At 53.1% G+C, this 19026-nt stretch overlaps 7 protein-coding genes across 7 annotated transcripts; all 7 read left to right on the top strand.

Annotated features, from left to right (window-relative positions):
* Nucleotides 1-2840: 2840 nt before the first annotated feature.
* On the top strand, nt 2841-4376 carry CKM354_000024000 (uncharacterized protein; the record flags this gene model as incomplete). The annotated part of the gene is made up of 3 exons (XM_044795325.1): nt 2841-3189; nt 3247-3366; nt 3421-4376. 3 exons carry the CDS (start codon nt 2841-2843, stop codon nt 4374-4376), a joined length of 1425 nt encoding a protein of 474 aa, XP_044651260.1.
* Nucleotides 4377-5244: 868 nt separating this feature from the next.
* Nucleotides 5245-6117, top strand: CKM354_000023900 (uncharacterized protein; the record flags this gene model as incomplete). The annotated part of the gene is made up of 1 exon (XM_044795324.1): nt 5245-6117. One exon carries the CDS (start codon nt 5245-5247, stop codon nt 6115-6117), a length of 873 nt encoding a protein of 290 aa, XP_044651259.1.
* A 1822-nt stretch (nt 6118-7939) lies between these two features.
* On the top strand, nt 7940-9565 carry CKM354_000023800 (uncharacterized protein; the record flags this gene model as incomplete). The annotated part of the gene is made up of 2 exons (XM_044795323.1): nt 7940-8306; nt 8364-9565. 2 exons carry the CDS (start codon nt 7940-7942, stop codon nt 9563-9565), a joined length of 1569 nt encoding a protein of 522 aa, XP_044651258.1.
* A 1278-nt stretch (nt 9566-10843) lies between these two features.
* CKM354_000023700 (uncharacterized protein) lies at nt 10844-12769 on the top strand (the record flags this gene model as incomplete). The annotated part of the gene is made up of 3 exons (XM_044795322.1): nt 10844-10869; nt 10927-11327; nt 11388-12769. The coding sequence occupies 3 exons, from the start codon at nt 10844-10846 to the stop codon at nt 12767-12769; spliced, it is 1809 nt and encodes a 602-aa protein (XP_044651257.1).
* A 1667-nt stretch (nt 12770-14436) lies between these two features.
* Nucleotides 14437-15212, top strand: CKM354_000023600 (uncharacterized protein; the record flags this gene model as incomplete). Its single annotated transcript, XM_044795321.1, has 3 exons — nt 14437-14483; nt 14541-14935; nt 14992-15212. The coding sequence occupies 3 exons, from the start codon at nt 14437-14439 to the stop codon at nt 15210-15212; spliced, it is 663 nt and encodes a 220-aa protein (XP_044651256.1).
* Nucleotides 15213-15308: 96 nt separating this feature from the next.
* CKM354_000023500 (uncharacterized protein) lies at nt 15309-16292 on the top strand (the record flags this gene model as incomplete). Its single annotated transcript, XM_044795320.1, has 1 exon — nt 15309-16292. One exon carries the CDS (start codon nt 15309-15311, stop codon nt 16290-16292), a length of 984 nt encoding a protein of 327 aa, XP_044651255.1.
* Nucleotides 16293-17794: 1502 nt separating this feature from the next.
* On the top strand, nt 17795-18483 carry CKM354_000023400 (uncharacterized protein; the record flags this gene model as incomplete). The annotated part of the gene is made up of 2 exons (XM_044795319.1): nt 17795-18057; nt 18114-18483. The coding sequence occupies 2 exons, from the start codon at nt 17795-17797 to the stop codon at nt 18481-18483; spliced, it is 633 nt and encodes a 210-aa protein (XP_044651254.1).
* Between the last annotated feature and the right edge of the window lie 543 nt (nt 18484-19026).

Here is a 19026-nt window from a genome sequence, read left to right as displayed (position 1 = left end):
TCACAGCTGACGAGATTGTAGGCGAGAAGAGTGTTGGATGTTTGACAAGCAATCTTGGGGCAAGAGGACGATTGGTCCGCGCGCAGACACTCTGCCTCATCGATCAAGGAAGATCATCTGATTCGAGCTCAGTAGTTGAGTAAGATGGCGTGCTGGTTGTCTTAAGATTCTCCCCAATGCTTTTGCTCATGGCTTGTCAAACCAACCAGACTGTCATATATCTTGCGAAGTCTCCTGTCTTGAAGAGGATAAGACTGAGCTGTCATCATTTCAACGACTTCACGAAGAGGATTCTCCTTCGTATCACTGTTGCCCGCACTGATGCCACTGGTACCGCTCACCAACAGCCTCCAGACGATCCAACCACGAAGCGGAGGAAAGCGACTACAACAGGTGACCATGCAGCTGCACAAGGCAGACTTCGGCTGTTACAACGAAGTAGATCATGCCCGACCAGGATGCTTGGTGGAGGGGAAGACAACATTCATCTCAACCCTCTGCAGATAGAATCAGATCTCCTGAGGACCAAACCTCATCATCTGCTTTCCTCGTTGCGAGACCTCCTCTGGTAACAGATCAAGGCCCACCAATGATTGGTACGTGCTGCGCTATCGTTCAACAAGCGTGTTCTTTGCCAAGCTCTTTCACCGTAATGGGCAGAACGGTTGCTGATGCTTTGCAGGACTTTCGCCGCCGGGTGAAGTTCAACAGGCTGCTCCCTCAGAGGAACCGACCGCGAGCTCTTAATCGACCCGAAGTATTGCGAGCTGGAAGAATGTCGACTGGGACGGCGTGCTCACTGAAAGCGATACAGTCCAGGCTGAGCCCGGAGAGGACTTTTCCACCAGAACTGAGAATGATAGTGGTCAGCGCCTGAACATCCCAACCATCGCAAGCGTCACCGAGGATCGCACTCAGAGTTTCGTGGACAAATATGATCGTGTGGACCAAAAATCGATCGAGGCATTGCATCAGATCATGGCTAACCGTGACGCATTTCTCGAGGCGACGCGCTTGATTCCATACATCAAGTTGGACTACAATCTCTCTCGAGATGAGGTTCATAGTTGGCTGGAAGAGAACACTTGGGATCAGTCTAAGCTTTTCCGGCTGCAATAATGGCTGACCAGCAGGGGTGTCCCAGTGGATGCTGCGGTTTTACGACTCCTGCAGGATGCATGCTATGGGAGGCTTCAGCGTGGCTAGTATGATGGCTTCACAAAGGGAGATCAGCAGCTGAGCACATCATCGGGTCACCAGCGAAGGACGAGGCTGGGGCGGACCTGGACATGGTGGGCATGCGGTGACGCGGAGGTCGCGAATCTATCTGCTTCTGACTAGGTCAATCCATCCGAACGCCGGCGCTAGTTAGCTAGATGCTACCGCACGAGGCTTGTCAACTTACCATCCCTCTTGAATATTGATGTACGACTGGTGAAGCCAGCCTAGCCGGGTCGAGAAAAATCTGGGTATGCTCATGAAACCCTTCAAGTATGAGAAGGTAAACGCTGACTGCAAGTGGTAAGGCTAACAGCACTGGAGAGCAGATCCATACACACGTCTGCACAACTATACTCGGCGGGCATGAATGATGCCAATCCTGTTATGGAAATTAAACTCGGCGATCATTGGTCACAGAATCTGCCATCGGTACCTGTTGCTGTTGACAGAGCTCAGAAGTTGCGGCCTCATATCGGCGGAGCAGTCCAGGATTGGGGTTCAGGGAGAGCACAAGGGAGCCATATTGCCTTCTCCTTTCGCTTGCAGTCTCACAGCAACTCCATGACTGCACGGTGGTCTGCTCCAGACGGTCGATAGTGCTGCACTGGTACGTTGCCAGCGATCTATCTCGGCGCAGCGGGAGACTGCGACTTTTGTGCTACCACACGGTAGAAGCTGTCCATGATGGCGAAGCCTGGACAAGCTGGATGAACGAGGGCTTTAATTTGCTCTCTATGCGTTCAACCGCCTCTTGTGAGGACTGAGGTCTCGACAAACGGCTTGCCCTCACGGCAGTCGCACGCTTGGCTCGAACGCGCGTGCTTTAGCTTTTCTGTTGCTCGCTTGGCGGCGCTGAGTTGCAGTTGTGGCGCTAGGATTCAGAGGCTATGACGACTTGGGGCTATACAGCTCGTTTGAAAGTGGATCTGGACAGCAGAAGGTTGTCACTACACATCCCTGCCCCTGCAATCGATCGCAGCAACTGGACGCGCAGAAGAAGTTGAGCTTTCTAATGAGCCCCATGCGGAGCAATTAAGCAGTAGCTTACCCCACAATATCTCACGCAGGTCGCTTGTAGAACGCGCACGGTTGCGGCGGGAGTACTTCAAACGGGCCTGATTTGTCATAGACAATACGCCATCTGGGGAAATGCACTGTTGGTCATACGGACAGCATATATGCGCAGACGCGTCGACTGCTCGCAGCAAGCGAAAGCTTGATCGGCTTTAGCTCGTTGAGTTGAAGAGCGCGGCGGCAGTATCAACAAACGCGGTTGGGGATGCTGCACGTGCCAGCTTTGAGCTTCACTCACAAGTGCATCGCCAACTAGGGCTTAAGCGATCGAGCTTTAACACCTTGTCCGACTTCTGAACAGTTTGACCGAGCGTCTCAGATCGAAACGATAGCACGCCGCGCTCCCAGTACCTTGCCATACAGTAAGAAGTGTTCGGGGCGCGATAGATCCCGTCGCCGACCCTTTTCGTCTTAAACCACGATCACCATATTGGCGCCGCCTGTCTTGAGAGCAGAGCCGCTTCTTGGTGCGATTAAGCTACGTGCATCGATGCCGGCAACGAACCGTTCAACACTCACCGCCCAGTGTGGTTTCCTGTGTCAGAATGGCCGCCAATAATCTCAATTCTCTTTCCAACGACGAGAGCCATTTGGTTGACCCGATGCTTTCGGAAATTGAGCCCATGAGCCACGGCATCTCCTTTGGCGCCGCTGCACCAGAGGCGGCGACATACACCAACAGTCGCCCCGTCCTCGAGCAGCTTGCTGTGCTCCCGCAGCCAGCAAGAACACCCACCGATCCGAGTCCAGTATCAGATCTTTCTACTTCGCCTAAAGCAAGCGACAAGGCTCTTCAAAGGCGCCGACGCAGTGACGCTGAGCAGTACGGAGTCGCGATCGATGCTACCCCACCCTACAGCAATGCCAGCAGGCGTCGCCCTCTCGATCAAACAGGTAGGCTGCGATTGAGATCATGCCAATTGAAGGAGCATTATTGATATCAAGTTCCAGATCATACTCATCATCCATCGCAAGCCTATACGCAGGCCACTGGCTTACGTGAGAGCAACGTTCACGCACGTTCGCCTACCTCCTCCACTGCAAGATTACTGCCCTTCTCAGTGGCAGGCAGTGAGCAATATCCCCATCCCAACGAATTATACTAAGGCATGTGGCAGCGACCAGCACCTGGTTTCGCCAACGACGATCTCCTTGGAACACCTTATGTGTTGCCATACCCGAATGGCTTCTTACAAGGCTATGTTGGCAATCTTTACGCTACCTCGTCGCCGCACAGTCTGGCTATAACAAATCGCCCTCCGCCACCTTCCCGACCCTTCACCGCGCCTCATGTGCCATTTTCCACGACGACCGGCCTCTTCATCGACCTGAGCAATGTCATTCCAATCGCTCAGCCTCTTCCTCCAATCGACAAGCCAGTGGACAAGCAGCTCAATTACATTCGTCCACCACTCAACACAGTATTGACGCCGGAAGAGATCTTGACGTTCTGGCCAAACTGGTTGACCTCACCTGAGCTTGCTGTGAGAATGCAACGCAACGGCATCACGACTAGAATGATCGTTACTGTGCATCTCACCGCGTCCGGGCAGCTCAATAATGCGGCAGTCAACAAGCGTCTAACTGACAACCTGAAGAAGCAATTTTCGCACGGCGGACGACACTACTATGATTGTGGAAATCACTGGGACGTGCAAACTGCCGTGGATGATGGCCCGGACGACGACATGACTGCGAACAATTGGCACACTCGCGAGGAGCACGTTCTCGCTAACGGTGTTCGCTTGGACGGCAAGGCGCCCCCAAATGGTGCTTGGTGGAATGTGGAGGTCTTGTCGGAGCCGACTCAAAAGTGGAAAGACATGCCACTGACAGAGTTCTTTGTGAACGTTCCACGCGCACACTTTCCAACTGGTCAAGGCCGGGGGATGGTCACTCGATGCTTGGAAGCTGTTCACGACGATCCAAGTTACGCAGTCTTGAACCTGAACATTACTCATTGGGACTGGTTGATCAAGCATCTTCAGGAGAACGATCGGTCTATCATTCCTGTCCTGCCGCAAGATCCGCCGAAGAACCTCGACCAGGAGTTCGTTGACTGGTTCAAGGCTACGCATTAGGTGTTGAAGATGGACGTAGAGCTTGCTTTGAGAATACTGATGACTATCAAGTAAACGTGCTGAAGGAAGTTGCAAAACAGTCAAGATCAACTATGGGACGCTGAATGAGGCGTTAAGTATCTGGATTGAGCGCTACATTCGTGACACCCCAACTTGCGTGTGTTTCCAGAATCTAGAGAGCAACGTATCGACCAATCCCTGTGCGTGACCTCTTCTCCTGGTGTATTCGCATGTTCTTATTTGCCATTGGTCATCCTCGAGATCAGATTGTCAATGTCGCTGGCAACTCCTTGAGTTTGACAGCATATTCTAGATGATCGTTGGTCAAAGCAATCATTTGAGGCTCTACTTAATCACGCATGGTGAAGAAGTTGACCCAAGACCTTCTCCTGATACTTTCAACGAGTTCGAATATAGCTCCACCACCAGATCTATAGGCTCCGTACCTTTTCCACTCTTTTCAAAACATCTAATTCTTAGCTCGAGCTCTCGAGTCAACAAAAATGGCGGATGTGAATAGTGAAGGCACAGGACCCCACCGGTGTTGCTCTGCCACCCGGTCCCCGGCAAGCTGACTGCCTTCGCGTCCTGAATAACTTCACTGTCATGTCGCCTCTCGACACATCTTCCAGCAACCCTTGAGTCAGCCGAGCCACCTGACAACCACAACATCCTACATTGCCGCACCCTTCGTGTCTCACCAGCTGCTTCGACGACGAAGCCCCTTTCCATTCCGGCACTCCTTAACCGCGATCATTATCTCCTGACATCGTCGCAGACGGACACTAAGTGAGAAACATGTTATTTTCAATCGCACATGAGCTAATGACCCAGCAGAAATATCGAACTATCCTCAATTACTTCAACGATGGATACCACGCGTCCTCTGACTGTGGAGGAGTGGAACGCCTTCGCTGATGAGATGGACGCGTACATCGCAGCATCCGATCGCGCCAACGCAACCATCCCTCCTCCATCGACTCCGCGGTCTGCTCCGCCGACCAACACTGCGAGTCCACAGAGTCCATACGCCTCTGCTTCAGCGAGCGCCATGTCGCCAGGGTACAGGAGGAGCAGAGCGGTTGTGGACCTGCCCGAGTATGTTCGTCCACCACTGAACATTACCATCACGGTTGAAGAGATCGCCACCTTCTGTCCACGTTGGCTTGCCATCCCGATGCTCGCATCTAGACTTCAACGCAACGGAATCACCAACAAGATGATCGTGTACACGCAGCTCAAGGCTACAGGACTGCTTGACGATGATAGCGAGTGGCAGATGGCAACCAACCGCGTGAAGCAAAACTTCGCGCAGGGAGGTAGACTTGTTTTCAACTGCGCGAGCTGGAGCAAGCAGATCGCAATCAGCGCTGGCAAAGAAGACGACCTCACTGCCAACCACTGGCAAACGCGAGACGAGCATGCCACTGCGAACGGGGTTAGCCTCAGTGGCGGATCCCCTCGCCCGCAGAGAAACGAATGGGTTGATGTGCCTATCGTCCAACTCTTCGCCAACGTGCCTACCTCTGAATTTCCTACTGGCCGTGGCCGGGGAATGATGACTGCCTGCATTGAGTTCGTGCGCAATGCTCCAGACAACATCAAGAAGAGCGCGACCACAGCACACTGGGATTGGCTGATCCAGTGTGTCGTCCAATCTGGTCTCTCAGTCAACCCAGTGACATTGAATGCTACGAACCTTGACGAGGACTTCGTCGGTCGCTTCAATGCCTCTCACTAGGTCGATGCAGCTGGTTGCGAGCATTGAGAAAGAGTTTGCAGGGCGTTTGCGAGCGAGAATCAAGTTCTGAGCAGGCAACATACGCGGGAGATCCAAGAGGACGTTTCCCTCTCGCAGTTCTTCACCGATGTGCCATTAGCCAACTTCCCAGCCCGCCGTGGCCGTTGCAACATGACATTTTGCCTCGAGGCTGTGTACGACAACCCAGCGACCGTTCAACAGACTCTTGGGGTAGTAGACCGTGGCTGGATGCTCGAATTGATCAAGCACTCTGATAATGGTGTCAATCCAGTGGCTGCAGACTTGGGCAAGAACCTCGATCAGGACTTCGTCAAACCAGGGCTGAGGGTTTGCGTGTCTTCATTGGGGAGATTTCAGAATACCAGCAAAGACCGAGCAGAAAGCCCTTCTCGCAAGGTGTGCTGATGGGCGCTTGATTCGACAAGGCGGAATCGTGTAGCAGACGTTATTTGGGCGACTGCGCTGCGACTTCTGAGAGTCATCGGAGGATTTGATGTTGTTTTGAGAACGGCGTTTTTGGTTGCTTGTGCATTAGAGCGAAGATACCCCAAGGCGCGTGTTTTCATTAGCAGATGGCGTTTGAACGCAAGCTTTACCATACCATTACTGTTCCTCGCTAATATGATGAACTTGCTGGAACAACATTCAGTTATGATCGGTTCGTACTATTAATTGTCTGTGGCATCGATCATGCCCAATCCGGCCTGTATCCTTTGACGAGCTCGATTGCGGCAAAATGAGTCCTCGTCTTTGTTAATTGCTTGATTTTCCGGATTGTGAGCATGTAAAATCATGAAAGCAAACTTATGTAGATGGTCTTTGGCGCATACTAAAGTGTCGCAATGCTCCATGCCATGTTCACGACACTCTCATTCTTCCACAGATATATGCCCATTGTTTGATCTATAGACAATTTCCTCGCCATGGGGTCCCAACGTCGCCCTCCTGGCCACGATGCGATGGCCATATCTCCGAGATTCCAGATGTCATGCGTCCAAGCTGGCCGCAAGATTCATGCCGCTTTTCCAGCTGTATGTCCGCTCATGTCCTCGCCATAGAATGGCCAATGATGCGAACGTTTACCTGACCCGCCCCGGCCGGATCATGAGAAATGTCGACATCAAGGAGCGAAACCGAAGGTATACATGCCAGTAACATATTCGATCTCTTGCTTGACGCTTTTTCCAAAGGTTACTGCAGGCTTCATCGCAGAAGTATGGCTTTCAGGAGCATTGAAATCTGCTCCGGCATTTTCATGAGCCGCCTTTGCGCGAAATGAGCAGGGTACATACCATGCTGAGGACACAACTGCAGCACACGGGTAGATCTGGCAATCGAGCACGGCGCTATACCGGTAGTGCTGGCGATGGAGAAGGTAGGGCGGCCGCAACAGTGCACGGGCCGCCCGCCGAACTGCTAAGCTCCATGCCTGCCCTCCGACTTCCCAGCCAGACACGCACGCAGCTGTCAGCAACCATTGCACCTACGTTGATCCGCACAGGTGGCCGCTGTCGACAGTGTACTACGAGTGAGAGGCCGACACATGCCCGCCGCGTCCCTCAACGACACCCAAAATCAGCGCCAGAACACAGTATCCCGCAACATGGCGCCGAAATTGTCGCCAAACAGGTCAGACGAGATTGATACAACAAGGAATTACATACATTTGTTGACATCATGCAGTACCGCATCGAGCGCGTCTGAAGCTCACCGCGCTCCCGACCTTGCTCCCCCATCGGCCTACTTTGTTGCTGATCTCGATTGTGACGACGAGTGGTCGGTCTACCACGACGCAGCCCCAATGGCGGATATGGATGGATCAGAGCAATACAAAGACCCCCAGAACCCGCCTCCTGGGACCTGGGATGGTCAACAAGCTATGACCGAAGCACTCCCGCCGCTCAGCGAAGTTCCGCTTGCTGCAAGTCCTCGACCTTCAGAATTCTCACCCGAACCCGCTCCTTTCCCGATCGATCCTGTCCTCCTCGAAGAGGACGCCTCTCGCTTTGCCTTTCCACTTCCAGCATCTCCTATGCCCGCCGACTCCGCTATTGCCTCACCAGCGCGACCCAAGAAGCAGAGCGCCGAATCCCTCGACGAGGAAGAGGAACAAACCGAAACGTCGCCAGCCACCTCTGGTCCCTCTCACAAGAAACCATGTCTGCAAGGTAACTAAACATCAAGCTGACTCCTCAATCAGGCACGTGCTAACACGCTTCTTGTAGCTGTTGGTCAGCACCACGGTGAATCAGAATATGCTGGAGGCTACAATGGCACAGTCGAAACGACCCAGCCTCTTCACCCAGCCCATGCTGTTTCTCACCACGACGAGCCTCTTAGCAATGCCGACATGCGAGTTCACAGCGCCAACGAGAGTTCTATCGACCAGCAGGCTGAAGAACAGGTTCAGTCGACGCTCTTGAGCCACAGTCCGCAAGCAGCGGCTGGACCTTCCTCACAAGTCGTGGCAGAAAACGTCACCTCTGAGGGGGAAGAAGAGTTGCGGGCACCACATCTATCCACGTCGCAGGGATTGCCGCTAGATGATGTTCAGAACAATGCCAGCGATGCGGGTCCGCCGCTTGGGCCACCCCCGGTGATGATATCTCAGCAAGCATTGCTTCCTACTCCAGTAGGTGTGCTGGATCCACGTCTGGTTCCTACGAACGATTCTCAACAGGCTAGCGTGATCACTCAACAAGCCTCTGGAGACTCTCCCAAACCAAAAGCCAAGTCCAGGCAGCCTGCAGCAGGCCCATCTACCAAGCCTGCGCTCAAATCAAAGCGACGCATCAAGACTTCTGAGGTGCCTGCCAATGCGAGACCGCCAATGGGAGTGGATATTACGCTGAAGGAGATCTGTGTTTTCGCTCCCAAGTGGATCATCCACCCGGGCGTCGCGACGAGACTTCAGCGTAATGGAGTGAAGATCGCTATGGTAGCAGCTGCTCAAGTTGACGCTATTGGCCGCGCCGGCGAGCCTGCGCTGCTCAAGACAGTCAAGAATCGACTGAAAAAGGAGTACAATCAAGGTGGGAAGCTCTACACGGGCAGCACCCACTGGTATATCGATCAGGCTGTAGCCCTCGGCGCTGATGACGATCTGATTGCAGATCAGTGGAAGTTCCGCGACTTCTACAAGCATCGCAATAAGGAAACCATGAAGGCGCCGACTGAAGAGTGGGAGGATGTCCCGCTGACCACATTCCTCGAGAACATCCCTGAGGGCAAGTGGCCTACGGGTCAAGATCGTGGTTTCCTCACGCGCATGCTCGAACAGGTGCAAGAGGACAAGCTTACCGACTTGACGACGGCGCACTGGAACTTGGTTGCTGCCATGCTTGAGGACGAACCGCCACGTCAGTCGAAGATTGCTGGCAAGAACCTCGACGAGGAGGCAGTTCAGGCGTTTCACAAGAAGCAGTGAGACAACGCTGGTCAAGGAATCGTTTTGTCTCATCGCTGCGTTGTCTTGGCCAAGCATTTACTGGGAATGGCATAACAGGGGCGAAGGTATTTAATTTGTGCGAAGAAGGGCCGGTGCGCGAGCTTGCAGCGGAGTTTCTTGATTTTGCGTGCTTTGATGATACCCATGAGCGTTTCGAGCATAGATGATGCATCAATCGGATACATAGATGCTGCTACAGACGATGCAGTCTACGCTACTAAATAAAAGACCAGATGACGCTGGTCATCGTCTACTCACATTGCCTCTCTTCTAGAAAGAGCTGTGAGAATTTTGTCGAAGCCAGCCAATATCTCAATTTCAATGCTCCAATACCAGTGCCGCTTGTTGACAAGCTTCGCCTTACAATCGTGGCCATTCTCTGCATTGTAACGTCATTGCCAAATGCGGCTTTTGTTCTTTGTCACTCTAGCTAGTAGTCAATCTCCTTGCCATCCATGCTTTTGCTCAAACCGTTGAGCTGAATTGCATATTTGTTATAGCAGCACGGCAAACCCATCAAGTCTTCCTTCCGTACATATTGCGGTACCCAGGTCTCCGTTTCGCTCGCTAAATGACTGCACCCAAGTGTATATGCCTGCGATCGAATCTATATAACAGTCCTTTGCAAGGAAGACCGCGGTGTGATGAGATGACCCGAGTGTTTGAGCTCGTGGACACGAACCAATGGACGAGTATAAAGACTGCTGACTGGAATCTCCTCATATACAGGCTGCGAAGCGAGCCTGCGACTCAGGCAACACCCAGAACTTGAACGCAGAGACGGTGGCAGTGCTCGAGGCCCTTTAGCAATGAGCTCCCCCATGGTAAACAGCCTCCGGCAATATCTGGCCATGGCGCGGCCATTGGGTCATTGTCCGCGTGAGAGGCTTTGGCCTTGCTTCGAAACTTCCATGCTCGGATAGAGCAGAATGAACAGGGCATTGCAAAGACGCTCAGAAGACAGCGAGCGGCCTAGACGGCGCGAGACGGCGCGAGACACCGTGATGATGGAAGTGTTGCTCGAGAAAGACACGGCGAAAGTTCGGCTTGGTCACCCAGCCCCCAAGATTTCCGCTAGCTCCTTTCCACCGCGACCTTTCTCGTAAACACACCGACTTCAACCACCGCTTTGGTCACAGCGATCAAGCTCGGCAAGTGTAGCTGCCATAACTGACCTCGATTAAGAAGTCGCGCACTGTCAGACAGCTCCAGCGCCCTTCGTCGGCAAGATCGTACATGAAGGCTCCACAGCGCGACATGGCGCCAAACATGTCGCCCAAGAGGTCAGTACTTACCATTGATGACCGCAAAATATTCAGACACTTACACTCCTGCCCCAGCTCGCCGCCATGTGCGCCTGTCTCGCCAGATGCTCAAATCATCGAGAGCGCATTTGCCGACTATCTCGTCGCTCCGGCCCTGTACTATGGCCTTGGAGCTGTCTCCATAACCAAAGTACCGTCAGCAGCTGCGCGCGTTAGTCCAATGTCGTCCAATGCGTTCCCATTGCCGCAGGATGTGCAATCCATCTCGTCGCCGCCGCGTGCACCACAAGCTGAAGCCGTATTCACTCATGGCGCATCTCCGCCGCATCACCTCCATTCGCCATCCGCGCAGTCCAATGCTCCCACCGCCTCCAAGACGAGTCCGAAGAAGCGTGTCGCCATGTACGAGGATGATGACAGCAACAACCTGTACTCGGCTACAGGCGCAGTTTCTCCCAAGCGCCCGCGCTTGGAAGGTACGTGAAACCCCGTCAGACTGATTTTACCTTGAGCTTTTACTGACAACGACGATGAAGACCCAATTCAACAGGGGAATTTCCTCGACTTCAGTGGAGTCGAGATGTACTCGGGGCACGCCTTCTTGTCGCCTGATCCTGCACACGGTGACACGCATCAAGATTGGGAGTACGACGACGACGTCAACATCACGCCTGAAGAACTTGGCTTCACGGCTGCTACCGGCTTTCAGCAAGAAACGGTCCCAGCGTCAGTGAGCTACGACGACACTACAGCATGTCCTCTGGCTCAATCGCTCAGCGATTCCTTGTTCGGCTCCACTGTTGAGCAAAAGGGCTCGCCTTTCGATTCGTCTGCACCGTTTGAGTTGGGTACGAATGGAGCTTGGGACAACTCTGTCTACACCGAGAGTCAGATCGATCCTACTCTCACCGATGCTCAATTACCTCAACCACACAATACCGTCAACCAGAGCTCCATGCCGCAGCAAACAGGTCAGTCATCGCATTCGGCTACACACTACGAGCTAGGGCCAGTTGGACCAAGAGATCATTCTGCGTTTCCAGGACAGCAGATCGATCCCGTTCTGAATACGGCTGAGCAGCAGGTGCCTGTCGTCAGCCCAGCCGCCGCGGCGAGCAACTTGCCCCAGCCAAAGACCACGCTTTACGCAGGCTCGTCCCATGCAGGCTCGTCTCAATCAGGCCATCAATCGCAGACGAGCGTCACCACTCAAGCGCCCAGTCAGGCGAGCCTCGTCACTCAAGCTTCCAGCCAAGCTGCCTCCAATCCCAACAGCACAGGCGCTCAGGATGCGACCGGAACAACCACCCAGGCTGCACCTCGTCGGAACAGACGCGTGAAGACGACCGACGTGCCATTCAACGCGAGGCCGCCAATGGGGTACACCATTACCGCGAAGGAGATTGCATGTTTTGCAACAAAGTGGCTCACACTACCGCTTCCTGTGATGCGTTTCCAGCGCAACGGGATCAAGAGTGCCATGCCAGCTATCATGCACCTTGAAGCTATCAATCAGAGTGCAAACCAGACACTACTGAAGACGCATAAGAACCGCGTGAAGCAAGAATTTACCCAGGGAGGTCGTCTTGCAATGAACCACAGCAGCTGGGACGTGGACAGCGCAGTGGCACTTGGACCCGAGAACGACCTTACTGCAAACCAGTGGCGTTTCAGAGACTTCCACAAGCACCACAACGACCCGCTAAATGCCAAGCAGCCAAAAGATGCCTGGGTTGACATTCCATTAACCACTTTTTACGCGCACATCCCACATCCCACGTGCCAACTGGCCAACGGGTCAAGACCGCGGAGTGATGACACGCGTCTTCGAGTATGTGGTCGCCAACGGCTTGACGGACAAGACGACTGCTCACTGGGACGAGCTTATTGCCAAGCTACCGAGCGAGCCTCTGCTTAAAGCGCAAGACGAAACCCTGAACCTGGATCAGGAAGCGGCGGAGGCGTTCAGAAATCGTACGTGATTCGCTGCATCGTGGTTTGTGATAAGACGTTGGTTTGGCCTGGCCATGGCCCTGACACATTGCCATTGACTGCGTCAAGAGCGTCCGTCTGCACAACCATCTGAGCAGGCAACGCTCAGAATGGAGATGCGAGGTATTCGTCAATTGGAGGAATTTCATTATCACGTTCTTACGCAATGCGCTTTTCTAGCACACCAAGGCACCCCGGAATCTGGTGGCACTCACACTCCAGCCCATCAGCAAGCCTGACACTCTTTGGATAGCGATCGGGGCCTGCTGCCAGTCAGGCGATTGCTCTCAACGAAGAGTGACAGGAAGATTTTGAGGAGGCATTGGCTGCTGCTGGAGGATGGCAATCGACACAACGAGGTCTCTTTCGCTTCTACAACGCTGGCACTAGCGGTGCTGAGCGTGGTACTCAGCACGGTTCTACGCATGGGTTTCATGGGTCGGAGCGAGCAATTTGCATGCGTGTGGGATGGTTCGGCGACTTTGCCTGATTTTAAGATACCCATTGAGCATTTTATGTATGGTTTTTGTTCATTGCTGCCTCTCGACATTCTACAGACTAGGCTTTCTAGCAGCAAGCTGTTCTGATGAAATGAATCATCAAAGTTCCTGCGACTTCTTCGTTGTGCCTGCGTCGTGGAAAGTCTTGAACATATCTTGAACATGTCGAAGTGGCAACATAAGCATCACCATAGCCTCTCGTTGCTATACGTTTGCTACCACGCTGCCCAACGATTCCCAAGAGCGATTGTTGCACGAGCAATAGTGCTTCCTCCATATGATTTGCTTTCCAGTCATGTCTATCTTTACTTTGATGCCAAATCCCAATGCGTCCGTACTTCTTTGTCATGCTGGTCCGTAGCTCAACGACGCTGTGACCTTTGTTGTTGCTCCCTTCGCCAAAGCAGACCCCGAACCTGGCAAAAAAGCACGGCAAGCCCCAGTAGATTTCCTTCTACATCTATGCTTCCGCTCAAATCATTGCACCTCGCCCGTAGCGCCTTTCACTGTCCACTATATGTCCATTGTCCATTCTATAGATTGATCCCCTCAAGCACAGGTGCCCTGGTGCAACGTTTTACCCAGCGCAGTACCCAGACGACCATCCGTGATGTTGCTAATATATTGAAGCCATACCCACCATCATGTACTGCTACGGCCAGTGCTCTGCATGAATCTAGAGAAGGAGCTTCGCTGTCAACCATGGAGCCAGGGGTCACGAAGCAGGCCAGATCCTGAATACGATGCCGCCCTCCATTGCTACACATGAAGCCAGACTGGCTGAACCATATGCAGGCTAAGAGCAGCTCTTGGCTCGCGCACTCATATTCCACGTGAAAATGGAAGGTCGGGTGTTGGGTGGCGCAGCTCGAGCAGATGCTGAAGTTGGCGTCGTCCGGCGGACCCACTCCTGTCGAGACGCGTCTATTCTGCCCATCCTCTCCGCCAGAACTTGAACTGCGACCGCAACATTGCTTACACGACAGATCGACTCTGTCAGCGCCTGTAGGTCTTACCACAGTCGTCGTCAAGCAGCCGCTCAGGCGAGCGGCTCCAGCGCCCCTTCCGCAAGGCGATTCTCCACAATCTCGCCATGTCGCAACGCAGCGGCATCGCCGCCGCATCCCACCCGGGCTTGAGGTCAGTATCAAACTACCGTCTTGGGGAAGCGACGTGCTTGTGCTGACTTCCTCAAAGTGCAACCGTGGCACAGCCCGTTTCACCCCCATCACCTCGCCCGGCATCGCCGCCAACGGAACTTGGTGTCGCCAACCCCACTGAGAATCTGTCGGCATACACCACCACGCTCGACAGCAACCCGCCCATGATGGAAGCGCCATCAGCAGGCTACTGGATGGAAGCACCTGTGCCGAGCCAGACCCGCGATGGGGTTGGAGCGCTAGGCCATCAAGCTTACGCACCAGAAGAAGCTGCATCTGCTCAGCTTCTGCTTGATGCGATTGCCCCGCCTTCTCATGCTTCTGTCGCGCCCTTTCCAAGCAAAGGCAAGCGCAAGGCAGTTATCCAGGATGACGAAGAAGAATTTCTTGATCCGGTTCTGAGAAAGTCCGGCAAGCGAGCTCGTCTCGATGGTAAGGATCGCCTTCCACTGAGATCCCCTGACATGATGCTAATACTTCGACTCAAGCTCCCTCCCACCAGCTTGCAGTATTCTCAGAGTCCGATGACGTCGAAGGAGGCGAATTCGTTGTATCCAGCGCATGGTCCTCGAATGACTTGAAAGACTGGCCACCTGCCCACGCTTGGCCACTTTCCATTGCTTTTCCAGACTATCAGTACAACACACAGGTTCCTCATGATGAGTCTATCACCAAATCCGGATTCGTGAACATCAACACCAATCTGTAGCAGGTCTTCCAGGGTTCAGAATACGAAATCTTCGAGCCTATCACTGAAGCGTCTCAACACGTTCCCACGGCGTACAATACGGGCTATCACCCCACAATGGAGGCGCCTAGCAGCACTGCTGGCAATGAGATGGCGCAGCAGCATCCAGGAGACCAGTCTGCCGCCACACAGGGCCTTGGTGGTCTTTTCACTGCACCTGATCCGCAGCATACGTCAGACTCCAACACCGGAGATGCTCAGACATGTGTAAACTACTTCCAACATCAGGCCACTGGATATCCAACCACTCTCCAGTGGCAGCCGCCACTCACGGTGAGCACGCAGCCTACCGTGAACCAGCAGCTGAATGCTCCCGGCAGTCGGAAGAAAGCTCGGAAGGCTCCAAACACTGCAACTGGTCGCGTCTCAAAAGCCCGAATGAACACAACTCGTCTCAATGAGGATGCGCGCCCGCCAATGGGGGTTGATATTACTGCCAAAGAGATCGCTATTTTCAACCAGAAGTGGATGGTGTCACCGGATCTTGCTAGGAGGTTTCAGCGGAACGGCATCACTGGGCCCATGATCAGCACGACTCATTTGGAAGCCATTGGCCGAGCCAACAACGCAAAGGACCAGACGACACTGAAGAATAAAACAAAGAAGGAGTACTCGCAAGGTGGCATGTACGCGCTGAAGTGCAAGAAGTGGAAAGTCTCAAAAGCAACCGCCATGGGTCCTGAGAACGTTCTTACTGCGAATGGGTGGAAGTTCCGTGACTATTACCGTCACCGGAACGGAGACACGAAGGACGCACCCAAGCAAGGCTGGAATGATTATCCACTCAGCTTGTTCTACTCGCACATTCCGACCGACAAGTGGCCGACTGGCCAGGATCGTGGGATCATGACGCGAGTGTTCGAATTCTGCAAGAAACACGGGCGTACAGAAGCCACGACGGCTGACTGGAACGCCATTATCGAAGAGATGCCAGCTGAGCCGAAGGTCGTGCCACTCAATCGTTCCAAGAACTTTGATCAAGAGGCGGCGGAGGCTTTTTCCAGCCGCAAACAAGCAGCAAGCTCACAAGACGATTCTTGATCGCCTCTGGCCTGCAACCACTGCTCGCGCCGAGCGTGACGACCGAAAATGCATTCCAAAGCCGGATCATCGACAACGAGAGGCAGGCGACGTCTGCATTGGGAGGCTCTGGATGAGCTCTCCCACACATCAGTGCCATACAGGACTTCTTCACTTTCATTACATTTCGACACTTCCGACTGATCGTTCCCATGACGAGCACAAGACCTATGCAGCCACGATCCGCCCAATCAAGCTCATTACCTTGCCATCTGACAGGCTTGACCATACCCAAGCGCAATGGTCAACGTTTGGAAGCATTGACGCTCACGGGATGGCTGTTTGAGGATCGCAATGCCACGAACTCACACGGAGAGTTTTCTTTATCTCTTTTATCTCTGTAGGGGCATCACCACCTGCGCTATGCAATGCTACCAGCGTTTTCTGCCTGACATGGTCGATGAGACTGAGGCTGGGGAGCTTTGGGAGGAGTTTGCGATGTTTTCTTGCTTTTGAGATACCCATTGAGCATTTCCAGCATCAAAAGCGTTGTTTACTTCTGCGATGGTTACACATTGTACCTCATAGCAGAATTTCTAGTATTTTAATGACCAAATGAACCAAAACTTTCGAAATAACTTGTCCATTCCTCACCCATCGTCTAATGCTCGTGCCCATGCTATCAGTTGTTTGTCCATGACTCGTCCTGAAGATGATTGTCTGCTTGTTCTTCCCAATGAACAAGCCTTTGCCTGGTACAAATGAATTGGTTTCCACAAGCTTCGGTTGGCAAAGTGTCTTTGTTTGTCCTTTGACAAAACTACAGGAATCAACGAACAAGCACAAACGTAGAGCAATTCATTTCCTCCAAGCCAAGCTGGCAAACACGCAAGCGGCTCTGAGACCATATATCAATGCCATGCGTCGCTCAGTCTCAGCTTGCCTTTCAATTTCATCAACACAGCAACTTAACTGTCTCACATCTCCTCCGGTTTGTGATCATGGCCATATATATGGTTCGTCCTCCAGCACTATAGCTCCTTTCCTTCTCCAATATCCACCGCAGAGACCCCTACACAGCCTCCCTCTGCTACGGCCCGGCCCTAGTATCACAAGCAAATTCGTCATGGGCTCTCCATGTGATTCGGTGAGTCAGAAACCTTCTTGGGTGAATGTACAAGCCTTGGCATTCATCCCCTACCCGCACACGTACCATAAAAGCCACCAAATCTTTCCCTGCTGCCCTTCTTCTTCTTCCCACACACATCCACATCCACGCACACTTGGCCAGATCAGAGCACCTCTTCGATCAACAACACTTTCTTTGATCAATTCATCGTTCAACCAAGCTTTCTAACACTGTCGCCTGCCAGCCTTCTGCTTCAGCCGACACGAATACATCCTTCACCGAAACATGTAAGTACCTCCTCGAGTCTTTTGAGTAGTAATCGACCTCGACCTAACGTTCCTACTCGATAGATAAACCACCACAACCTCCTCCTTCCTCTCGCCGGTTCGCCAAGATGAACCCCACAGACAGCGGCGTTCCAAAGGGCGCTTCTCTTCCCCCGGCCGGCAACCCGGTCGGTATTCTCGAACTGCTCGTGTTCTACCCAAATCACTTCCAAGTGATTGAGTTGGCACAGAGGGCATCTCGAGAGGGTTGGTCGCCGCCCATGATGGCACGGGTGCAGCTGTGGGCAAGAGATGGCAATTTCTCTGCCATCCATGGCCGCCGCAATGATACTTTGCGGCAACAATTCTCTGCGGCATTTAGTGCTCAAGGGTAAGCTACTCGAGTCTCTATGTTAACATTACCAGCGCTGACATCCTGCTTCACAGTACGACCATGACGGCGTACAAGTCGTCGGCTGGTGGCCGTCCCTTCGACCAGACCGACGGCCCAAACTTCGTACAACTGTACGAAGTTGCCAATGTCACGCTCGGGAGCCATGCCTCCGGCCCACCCTCGCTGCACCAACTGACCAACGGTGTTGTCAATTTTCCGGTGGGTCAGGACGCTGGGGTGCTCACGCAGGCATTGCAATGGGCACAAGCGCAGGGCAATGCAGCCCTCACGACATACACCACCGACGACCTGCCTGCGATCATTGCTGCGCAGGGCTTCACAAACCCGGCCGATGCCTTAACACCGGACTGGGACAAGACGGCTCTTGCTCGGGCTCTTCTCAACGTTCCTCCGCCGCAGTGATGATCGGTCGTCGGTGGTACTCGAAGGGGTAAATGCGAGGGCAGGTGGTACTTGGGTAGAGCAAGGGCATCAGAGAGCATCGTACCTCTTCACAGTCATGACTTTCAATTCACTCATCAAATTCAATCAATGCTCTTTCAATCGCTACTTGTTGTCAGTTCCTGCCTATTTCCAATGCCTCTGCTCGTGCGTTTCTGATCGTTGTTCTTGCCCAATGCTCCTTTCACATGACATCACATGGTGTAGAGCCATACTTTCATTTCTTTCATATGCTGCCAAGAAGAAGTGCAAGCATTGCCGCTGGATCTCAGCCTTTCTAGAGGAGCCTGCCTTTCGATGCTCTTTGGTCCGCAGATCCGGGACGATGCTCGATCAAGGTGTTCCCAGAGACAAGATTTTATGATTGCTGGACATAGTTATTCTCCAAATAATTTCTGTTCTATTTCCACGGTTTCTGCTGGTCGTTCTAGAAGCAGTCCTTGTTGTACGCTCCTGAGCATATACATTGACAGCGATGAGGACTAAAGGGGTCGCTAGAGACAA

The sequence above is a fragment of the Cercospora kikuchii genome, assembly GCF_019650295.1.
Source record: "Cercospora kikuchii DNA, contig_00001, whole genome shotgun sequence".
NCBI classification, from domain to species: domain Eukaryota; kingdom Fungi; phylum Ascomycota; class Dothideomycetes; order Mycosphaerellales; family Mycosphaerellaceae; genus Cercospora; species Cercospora kikuchii.
The sequence above is the reverse complement of the archived record's forward strand: the minus strand, read 5'-3'. Positions and strand labels throughout refer to the sequence as shown.